The sequence below is a fragment of the Acyrthosiphon pisum genome, chromosome X, assembly GCF_005508785.2.
Source record: "Acyrthosiphon pisum isolate AL4f chromosome X, pea_aphid_22Mar2018_4r6ur, whole genome shotgun sequence".
Lineage (NCBI taxonomy): Eukaryota > Metazoa > Arthropoda > Insecta > Hemiptera > Aphididae > Acyrthosiphon > Acyrthosiphon pisum.
In genome coordinates this window covers 7889273-7901405 of record NC_042493.1, presented here as the reverse complement: position 1 = coordinate 7901405, position 12133 = coordinate 7889273, and the positions used below count along the sequence as shown (strand labels likewise).

Sequence of the window (12133 nt, the reverse complement as noted above, 5' to 3'; positions counted from 1 at the left end):
GTAACTTTAAAAAAATTACCGTAGATACATGAAATTTTGACTGAATGTTTATCTTAGAATTTTCTATACACCATAAAATTTTCAAAATATTTTGATTTATTTTGAGCTCTTTACGGACATTTTCATTTTCCATTTTTTTTTAGTTTTTTTTCTAAAAATATCAATAAAGTTTTATCTGTTGGGCCAAAAAGTGTATAAATTTAATACAAAGCTCCTGATATATTGTTACAATATCAGTTGAAAAATATTAAAAATACATATGCACAATTTTTTTTTTATAAGCATTTAAAGATCAAATTTTAATTTGAAAAATTATTTTGTAGTTAAAAATGTATAAAATGTTTCAATTTTTGTATCTAATAATTGAAAATTTAAAAGAAGATTCCACGTAAGTAATTAATTCTGTTACCAAAAAATCTAAAAAATACATTTACACAGTTTATTTTTATAGTCATTTTAAGTACAAATTTGGACGAAATTACATATTAAAAACCTAGGATAACTATTTTAGTTATTTTGTTGTGATTGTATAATATTATTCGTGGGTACTTGAAACTTCTAAAGTATACTATTATATATCTATGATAGTACCACGGTTTTTTGTTGATGTATAACGCGTTATAAGTACCTAATAGATATTATGATATGATTAATTTGGAATGTATTATACTAGGTACCTATTATAGGTCAATTTTTTTTAAATACTATAGACTATAATATAATATTAGTCTTATACCTAGACTGACATACCGTCTCCGCTCAGAATCGTTTTTCTTATACAATGATATTACATCATTGAATTCAAATTTAATACCATCCATTATACAGTGACCCACTTGTAACCTACTGTACAGCAGAGCGAAATCCACTTATACCCACCTTTTTTATCATGTTGTTTTCGTATTTATATCGAATTTTATAGTAAAATAAAGTAAAATATTTTTAAAAAAATGTATTTTTATTAGTTAAAAACTAATACTTGCAATTTTTTAGGTCATTTTTTAAGGACATTTTTGTCATTTTTATATCATATTTGCATTTTTTTTAGGTCATTTTTTATTGTTTTTAAGGTCATCAACTTCCGAGCCCTATTTATTAGTCACTATACACCGTGTGGTGTATTGGTGTATCATTACCATATAGATAGCAATTGATTACTTCAATGAACGGGACACTGTTCCTTAAAAAAAATAACGAATGTCAACGTATACGAGTTCCTTATGTACACATTTAACGTGAACCCGAATGAGTTCAGTTTTTATAAATATAAATTATAACATCATAAAATGTTCTTAATAATATGGCTGAAAGACGTCACAAGCTGGCAGACCGTCTTCGCTCGGTATCGTTTTTCATATGCAATGATTTACAATTTAATTTAAGCTGTACCCACACATACGTAGGTATTACAGTGGCTTACTCAATGACGAGGTACACTCGACAGATATAGGTACTGTATGTACAGCACAGCGGTTATCTACTTTCCTCTTTTTAAATTATATTTTTAAATGTAAAGTTAAAATGTGGGGCACTCCCTCCATATTAAAAAAAACTGCACTGACAACAACAAATATAACAAAAATAAGAAATATATTGACTTAATGATAGGAAATTAACAAACATTTTAATATTTCAGTAAGTAATATTGATGCTTAACAACTAGTAATAACCGAAAAGATAACATTTTATACAAGGTATAATAATGTGTAGTATATTATACCTAATCAAAAATTTAAAAAAAAACCACATTCAATTGAAAAACGGCATTATAATTATTCTCTCTATACGTTATACTACATAAATTATAATTAAAAAAACAATTACCAATGACAGAGATAACCGATTATACTATAATTTATCATAATAAACTATTTAAATAATAAGTAGCAAAAAGATCCATCAACGACTTTGGGACCAGGAACTGAACAACAAGTTATACCAAATAAAACCTTTTTTGTCACCTAACCCGAACCCTCCATCAAGCACTAGAAGACAACAAGTGATATGGACATGGATAAAAATTGGACACACAAACATCACACACGTCCACTTAATGAGAAGAGAGCCGAGACCAAACTGCGAACTCTGCAACAACGCCCCGATTTCCATAACACACCTACTCCTAGAATGCCCTAATCTCACCGAACAAAGAAAAATTTTTCCACACTTAACATTAAGAGATATTTTAAGTATAGACAATTTTAACTATTTAATGACATTCCTTAAAATAACCTAACCTAACCTACCCTATATAATAGAATCTAAATAGTTATATATTATTGTTACGTATACCATTATCACCATATACTTGTACTATACTGCATTTCCTTTATGCAAATATTATGTTGACTGTAAATAACTTGTAAACATGTTCTGTTCCCGGTTAATGACTTTAATGTTGAAGTCGTATTAATAAAAAAAAAAAAAAAACTATTTAAATATGATATAACTGTTTCGAACATGATTATAAAGAACGTTAACCCGCATACGGGGTCGTGTAATAATCAAATAATAATAGATCTATGCATACTCCATTTGTACACTTCCATTGTTTAATGGAAAATTGTTTAAAATGTATGAGTTAATGAAAAATGTACGTAGTATTTACTATTTTATTAAATCTAAATAATATGATTTATAATAATATAATATATTATTATATGATTTACCTATATATTATTTAAAACTTGTGGCTAATGGCTATATTTAAATTTTAAATTAATACTTTCTTTTATAATAATATATGATATATATTGTGCACTATTAACCTTAGTATACTTATAAATTGTTTTGAATTTAGATACAATGATTACTTTAATGTTACTGTTGGGTATGCTGCATAACGGATTGTCGACCATCAGCGGATACGAAGAAGTGGAAAAAAATTTACTTATGAAATTAGGTAAAAATTATACAAATTATATTTATTATTGAAATAATTAATTCATTGTATTGAATTATTGTTTTTATATTTAGGTTTAACCCGAAGACCTGTGGTAGAGAAAAATATGAAGATAACGTCTTCCACAATGGAGCTGTATAAATCAATGGTAGAAGAAAACAATGCAATGACAACGCATTTTTCTCTTCCTGGTTTGCACACAACGTCTGCCAATACTGCCAGGATTTATTCAAACAAAGGTAATTAAGACGTTTTTAAATATGATACCTACAATGTATAATGTCATTATTATATTTTAGGTAAATTATAATTTGTTTTTATAATTTAAATATTTTTATTAAAATAAAATATATTGAATATTACATTATCTTGAGCCAATATATTTTAGTAGAATAGACTTGACAAATAATGAGCATAATTATTGTTTTTATATTTATTTATATTGTTTTATTACATATTAAAAAGATTGTAAATCATAATCACATTGTTATAGGATCATCTCCAATTAAAGCTAAGGCTAAAAAATATAGGCTGCAGTTTGATATAGATTCTATACCGGAACAACACCAGGTTAAAGCTGCTGAAGTTCGTTTTAAAATGAAATACGATCAAGTACTACGGAATGGAGAGTTTATTCATGTGATTTTACATGATATAGTACAGCCTGGCGAGAAGGGCCTATCGAAACCTGTTCTCAGGTAAGGAGTGGTGAAAAATTATTTTTTACAAGTCAGAGGTATTCAAAAACTTTTATTCCATGACTTCTCTACTACTTTACAATATTTTGGTGGCTTTAAAATTAGTAAGGAAATAAATATATGTTATAGTGTTTAATTATTTATAATAATATAAACATATATATTATAAATACACCAATTATGTTAATATAACTAATTTAATAATATTTATGCATAGAAAACTTAAATCAAAATTTAATATTTTTCGTTTAGGATAAAATATTATATTAATCACTATAGTCATTATTTTTATTCCTATCACAGTTCCTCTGACACAACGAATACTCGCGATGCCCCTTAAAGTCACGACGCATAGTTTGAATATCTCTGGTATAATAGGTTATAGATATATAATATATAGTAGATTCTGAGCGGAGCGATAAATGTATTGATTTTACAATGATGTTTATTTATTTTTTATTCTATAAACATTTTTTCTCCCCCTAAACTAGTTCAAAAGTATCAAATGTAGCATCTTTTTTGAAAGATAATGTTCTTGAGCTGATACTTTAGAGAGGTCATTTTTCAATTTTCGAAACAGTACTCGAAATAAAAGAGGACATAGTTAGTTTTAAATTTTTATAGTTTTTTTTTTCTATAATTATAAATTAAGTTTTATCTGTTGGGCCATAAAGTGTACAAATTTAATACAAGGCCTCTGGTATATTGTTACAATAGCAGTTGAAAAATACATAGGCACATTTTTTTTTTAAGCATTTAAAGATCGAATTTTGACAAAATTTATCAAATTTAAAATTGAATAATTATTTTTTAGTTAAAAATGTATAAAATGTTCAACTTTTATATCTAAGGATTGAAAATTTATAATAAGATTCCACGTAAATAGTTAATTCTGTAAATCTGTTACCAAAAAATCTAAAAAAATACATAAGCACAGTTTATTTTTATAGTCATTTTAAGTTCAAATTTGGACGAAATTACAAATTAAAAAACCTAGAATGGGTAACTATTTTAGTTATTTGGTTGTATATAGTATATAGTATTTGGTTGTATATAGTATTATATATTGTGGGTACTTGAAACTTCTAAAGTATACTATTATACATATATTATAGTATCACGGTTTGTTGTTGATGTATAATGCGTTATAAGTACCTAATGGATATTGTGACATGATTAATTTGAAATTTATTATAGGTCATTTTTTTTTTTAATACCTTAGATAAGTATAATATAATAATATGTCTTATACCTAGACTGACATACCGTCTCAGCTCAGAATCGTTTTTTTTATACCATCCATTATACAGTGACCAGCTTGTAACCCACTGTACAGAAAAGCGACATCCACTTGCCCACCTTTTTTTAATTTAATAATTCTAGATTAAAGTAAGATTAAGCCATTATAGGTATGTCGTTGGCGTTCTACTTTGAATTCGAAAGACAAATAACAGAAAAAAAGGGTTTTGGACTGCTTCGAGATTTTGAGTTGTACAATTTTTATCAGAATTCCAAACAAGGGAGGCATATTCTAATTGTGATCTCACAAATGCAAAATATAAGATTCTTAAAGAATCGTATATGTTAAAATTTGAACATGTACGCGATATGAAACCTAAATTTAAGAATGCTTTACTTGTTATTTTTTCAATATGACTGTTGAAACTTAGTTTAGAGTCAAAAGTAATACCCGAGTCGACAAATTGTATTAATTAACTGAATCTATAGAAACGTTATTTAGTTTATAATCATAATCAATACTAGATTTTTTAATGTTGAATATTTGAATGTGAACCTACCTAATTTGCATTTTCTGGTATTAAAACACAGCCGGACAGCCTATTTAAATTACACCAATTATTGATAATTGTTAAATGTTCTTGTAAATGTATGCAATAATGATTTATGATATCATCTTTAATATGATCTCATCATATCTATCTTTAAATTAATATCATCAATTTATATTACCAATTTATAATTCCAGTTTGAAAAACACAAACAATGATGGATTGTGAAGCAATAAGAACTTTTTTTGTTATCAATATAATTACTTATAAACGTATTCCCAATTCAAAACGAATGTTAATATATTTTTTTAAAGAATAAAGAATTATTTTTACTAAGAGTTCGTGGCCTATATAGAATTTCGGAAAGGGTACGAATATAATTTGGTACGGTTGATAACATTTTATTTATTGTAAAAAAGATCTCTGCCTACAGATCTGCTGTACTCTGCTGTACAGCAGAGCGATATCCACTTGCCAACTGTTTTATTTTTAATTATTATTAAATTCATTTCATATTTATATTTATAGAATTATCGATTCAAAATCAATTAACATGTCAACAATTTCAATGACCGAAAGTTTTGACGTAACACCATTTATAGAAAGACTGGCAACGAACAATTTCAAAGATAATCATGGTATTCTAGTTCAATGCGTCACCGAGTCTGGTAGTCACACTCATTTGCTGAGCGTCTTTGATTTTGTATCACCTGAAAATACATTGCTATTGGTCTACATTGATGACGGAACAAGTAAGAATAAATAATAATGCTAATTCTAACCACACGGTTATAACTTGATAGGTAGGTATTGCTATTTGTTGGCTTGTTGAGTCGATGTAAAATAGCTTAAACGTGTGAGATGTGACCCGCTTTCTTAAGCTCGACAGGTTCTCAATGCTATTCTAACGCAATTTCTAATATTCAAAATTACTCCTAATGGCGCTAGTGCGCTACCATAATATACCTATATCATACTAATATATCATACTAATACAATAGTCTCGGAAGTCGTAAATATATTAAGATTTAAGGTCCATTCATTTACGATTAATTACATTTTTTCTTACTTATTTACCACTCTGTTATTGACTGTAATTTTTTTAACTAGTAAATTACGATGTGACTAGAACTATTTCATGTTTTTCCGGCACCCCACCGCTATTACAGAAATACGCCACAATAGGTACATTTATTCCTATACTGAATCAGTCAAATACAATATTATTATAGACATTAAACACGAAACATAACTATACATTGGATACTCGTTTTAATAAAAATAATAAGAATAATATGTGATGAATTATAATTATAACAATAATAACACATTGCGTCAATGAATCAGGCGAGAAGAGCTCGATGGAACAGATGATGCGGCGGATCAAACGATCGGCCAACGCTCCGACGAGGCAGCGAAAAAGAGCGAAATCGGCGCTCTGCAAGAGGCATTCGATGTATGTGGATTTCAAAGAAATCGGGTTCGGTGATTGGATAGAGGCGCCGCCGGGGTACGAAGCGTTCTACTGCCACGGAGAGTGCACTTTCCCGTTGGCAGATCACATGAACGGGTCCATCCACGCGGTAATACAGATGTGGATAAACGCATTTAATATTGCGAGAGTTCCCCGGGTGTGCTGCGTACCGACCAAACTGAGTACGCAGACGTTGCTTTACAAAGACGACGATGGAATTTTGGTGATGAAAAACTACCCGGATATGACCGTGGATGAGTGCGGATGTAGATGAGGGCGGCGGCGGGGTATTGAGAGGCTGTTACATTATAATATAATACACTATATTAATATTATAATACCTACAAGATAAGAGTAATTTACGATACAACGACATGCCGGGAGCAGCTGTATTGCAATACCTGGGTGTGTACTGTGTACACAACTACCTACAGGACCATAAAACTTTGTCACGTTTATAGTTCCGTGAGTTTAACAACATGTTTTTTTTACGATTGTTCGGTTTTTAAGTGAGTTATTTTTAATTTAAGCTATATTATACACGCATAACTTGCTAAAAAATTGAATTATCGTAGAAAATCAAATTTTTAAACTAACCGAGCTAAACGTAATCTGCTGATCGTAAATTCGCCATGTCACGAACTTGTAAGACAACACACACGCGGCTGTTAAGACATGTAATGCACGTAATATATCTTAAGTGTGTATGTGCGTGCGTGTGTTCTTCCACATGGTCCAAAAGTGTTTGCACGAATGTTTGAATAAAACCATTTTTTTTTTCGTTTCGACTGAACTGACTTTGATATTATAAATAAATATGTATATTGCACTTTATACACACATGTAAATACACATATCAAACATTTTGTTTTTGCATTAATAACGTGTTAGTCGTTATGTACATCGATAATTAAAAGTAAATATTTACAAAAGGGCATGATTGTAAAAAGTACAAAACAAATACAATTTAGTTTTAATGTTGAATAAATATGACCCTTGTGTCTTGACATATTCGTAAGCTAACACGAATGTTCATTATAGGTACTGGTATTGCTATTCCTACTATTTCAATTAATTATTTATATTTTGTTTACGTTGTTTTTTATGGTTCTGCATACTGTATTTTAGTTAATATTATTATTATGTAAGTATAAAAATGTAATTGCATTGCACATTGTGGTTATTATTTTTTATCATTATTTTGATATGTCACAGTATCAGTGTGACACGAATCACACATGTAAATAGGTATTACTATTTTTACGAACTATATTGTGTAGGTATATATTATAAAAAACAATGTTTAGTCATGGAAAAAAAAAGAAAAATTGAAAATGTCTATAAATAACGCGTAACAAGTTAAAATATTTTTATAATATTTACCTATTTACCTATTTTACTTCTAACTCAAAATAAAACGCATATATTGTGATTTTGACGAATATTTTGTCAAAATAAACTATTGTATAATATTTAGGTGTTGTAACTTTTTTTTTAATTTCCAACAACAACAAATTTGTATTAAACTTTAAGACCTAATAAAAATCTATATTTTCTTATGTCTATATTCTATAACTGGGTGATTCTTTTATCAAACAATACTCGTTATTTCTAAAAGTGTACATTTTTTTGAAAATATTTTTTTACATATTTTCAAGTTGCTTATAAATCAACGTTTTTATTAAGAAATTATGTTTTTAAATATTTTTATTCTTATATTTTTTTAAGTTTTTACTTTTTTGCATGACAACATAGGATTTTAATTTTATATTCCAAAGCAGAATATTTTTCTTAGTATTTTGATACTAGAAAATCGAATTTGGGGAGTTATATATATTTAAAGTTTGATGTAAAATAATATTATCAAAAAAATTTACACTTTTTGAAATATTGAGTGTTGTTTGATAAAAGAATCATCCGGTATAGCTAAAAATAGTCAAAATACTTTGAAAATTCTATAGGGTATACAGAAAATGTTAATATATAAACATGTGGTAAAAATGTATTACATTACACATTGTGATTTATGGTCCACTCAGAATTTAAAATTAAGGAAAAACGGGAATTACCTATTACATATTTTATATACAAAACCAGTTTTAAATATTATTGATAATTATTTGGTATAATTTAAAAACAATTTACCGTAAAACCATTCAAGTTTTACCAAGTGTTTATATGAACAATTTCCAAACAATATTACATTTTTAAAATTTATAGGTACATGAAATTAAATATATTTAATCGATAAAAAATTTTTCACATAATCAAAAAGTTTGAAAATCTAGTCTCAGTAGTAATATTCTTCATAATTTTTCATACACTAATTAAAAAATATTGAAAATGCATAGTAAACATTTTATTTAAAAGCGTTGTAAGTTCAAATTTTTACACAATTTGTAAAAATCATGTGCAATCTTTGTGTGAGTCAAAAAGATTGAAAATGTAATACAAGGTTCCTTATAAGTTTTTATAATAGGTAGCAACTTAAAAATATCAATGATACGTAGTCACAATTTTTAATAAGTATTAATAGTTAATAATCTGAACAATATTCTTCACATTCAACTAACATTTTCAAATTATTTTGAAGTCTTTTAAACGTTTTTAAAATTGAAATGTAATACAAGGTTTCTCATATAAGTAATTTATACTATTACTGCAGTACTGCCATAAAATCTAAAAAATATGTATAAACAAACTTTTTTATAGACATTTAAATTTAAAATTTAGATGAAATTAAACTCTGTAAATCCATAGAGACTACAATAATGTTGATAACATTATAGATACTTTTTCCTGGTTAGGTCTCATCTTGAGTTTGGATCAAATGTCTGGTCACCACACTATTTTTCTTATACTAGTCTAATTGAAAATGTCCAGTATAGGTACATTTTTAAACTTTTATGTTTTAAATTAAATTTACCCATTTCAAGAGATTTAAATAATGTGCAGATTACCCAATTGGGGATCGCGTTCTGGGTATTAAAGAGAAATGTTGCGGATATTATGTTTTTATATAACTTATTAAATAGTCTTATTTATTCTCCGGAGCTATTATCTGTTGTAGTACACAGATATACAGAAGTTAAATGTAAATAATAATAAAATCGGATATATATAATATAATAATAAGTATAATGATACGATGTACAATAGTGTTACGAGGCGTAATATAAATCAACGACTAATTATGTATACCCGGCTACACTACACAAGACATATATGCTGTAGAATTATAAAAATGTATAATCAGCGTCTGCTGAACTACAGTGTGAATATATTACTTATACACTACATTATATAGGGTGTTTTGTTTATAATTTTAACATTATCTCTCATTAGTTTTAATATACAAACTTACGGATTAATAAATTCTAATTTATTTCATATTTCTTTTTGTAAAAACAATTATACTTTTATTTCGTTTTTATCCCCAGGGCTCTGTTCTTGGCGAACTAATGGATCATGATGATTTTTTTTGGTATGTCGCGTTATGTATTTAGACAGAATGTTGCCTTAAATTTACTTATTTAAAATATTGTTTTTTAATAATTATTATGCACCGCTTGGTTCTATATTGTAACTATTTTTTGTTAATTCAATAACTTATATTTTGTTTTTTTTTTATCTAATTTATTCTTTATTCGCTGTTTATTATTAGGTACCACAATTTCTAATTCAAACTTTTTTAAATTGTTATCCATAATATATATATATTATAAGATAACTGAAACTGTAGTCATAATTATTGTATTTTGCTAAAGGGTTTAAAATCCGTTTATTATACATGCATATAAATATAAATTGTAATACTTGTAAATTAATTTTAGTCATGTATTGTTGTAATTTAAAAATATTATTTGTGGGTACCTACTTGAAAAGTTAAAACCTACAGTAATACTAATGTCTAAAAGTAAAATAAATTTTTAAATCATAATCATATCATAAAATATAGTATAACTTATAACTTAGTCATAAGTAATATATCACTTTTAAAATAGCAATATATAGTTAAAATAGGGTTAAAATTTTTGAATTTACCGTGTATATAAAATGGTCATTTTAACATTTGGTGAAGGTTTCAAGTTTCTAGGGTTATTCATTATGAGTTACAACAAAATATAAAAAGTTGATAGATGAAAGTTTGTTAATTTACCGATAATAATCCAATACCTAATGGCTAATACGTAAACATTTTAAATTCAAACGCTCATATCAAAATTTATGTTAGTTTTCGGTAATTTTTTTTTTGTTTGTTAAAGATAGGACATTTTTTTAATGTTATGAAAGGAAAACATGTTATGAATTTTAATCTAAAAATACAATTTCAAAATTTTTATGAATTTTGTTTAAAATTTGAACTTAAAATGCATATATAAAAACTAATCTTGTCTATGATTCTTTAATATTTTTGAACCAACATTAATGAAACTTATAAGAAACATTGCATTAAATTTTCAAGCTGTTTTACTCAGCAAAAAAGATAGAATCGAGAATAATTTAAAAAAAAATACAAATTTCAAACAATTTCTCAACGCTATAACTATAACTCAAAAAGAGTCAAAATATTTCGAAAATGTTACCATTCATTTAAATGCTGATACATTTAGTGAACATTTCAAACGTCTATAGTTTTTGAGTTACACCCAAAAAATAAAATAGATTTTTTTCAAACTTTTGTTTTGTGTAAAAATTACCACTTTTTTTTTTTGTTTTTCTTGATCCTTTCAAAAACTTCTAGAAAATTTCAATTTTTACCTCCAAAAAGGACCATTTGGATTTACTTTTCTATCACAAAAAATGCTGATCTCAAAAATCTGAGCATTTTTACAACCCAAAATATTGACAAACTGAAAAATAAATAAAAAACACACATCATTGTAAAATCAATATCTTCTTTCAACCAACTTAGAATTTAGAAAATACTGTGTTTATGTGTTTTATTAGATTTTTCGATTACAGAATGAGCTACCTATTTACGAGAATCGTTGTTTTAATTTTTCAATTTTTATCTATCCAATTGGCAAAATATGATGCTTTTGAATTTCTGATTGGTTTGAAATATTAAGAGGGCCAAAAAACATTAGAATAAGTTATTATTAGTATATAGTGTAACCGAAAAATTGAAAAAACATATAAACACAGTATTTCATAGATTCTAAGTTGGTTTAAAAAATGTATTGATTTTACAATAATATGTGTTTTTTATTTATTTTTCAGTCAGTCAATATTTTGGGTTGTAAAAATGCTCAGATTTTCGAGATCA

At 26.7% G+C, this 12133-nt stretch overlaps 1 protein-coding gene across 1 annotated transcript in view; it reads left to right on the top strand.

The window, feature by feature from the left end:
- Nucleotides 1-7202, top strand: part of LOC100168426 (protein decapentaplegic-like) — an 11858-nt gene extending 4656 nt beyond the window's left edge. The window contains exons 2-6 of the mRNA XM_008189124.3: nt 2801-2902; nt 2977-3141; nt 3396-3600; nt 5919-6142; nt 6738-7202. Coding sequence (XP_008187346.1) covers nt 2801-2902; nt 2977-3141; nt 3396-3600; nt 5919-6142; nt 6738-7138 — 1097 coding nt within the window. The 3' untranslated portion in view covers nt 7139-7202. The remainder of the gene's footprint in view (nt 1-2800; nt 2903-2976; nt 3142-3395; nt 3601-5918; nt 6143-6737) is intronic.
- Nucleotides 7203-12133: the final 4931 nt, after the last annotated feature.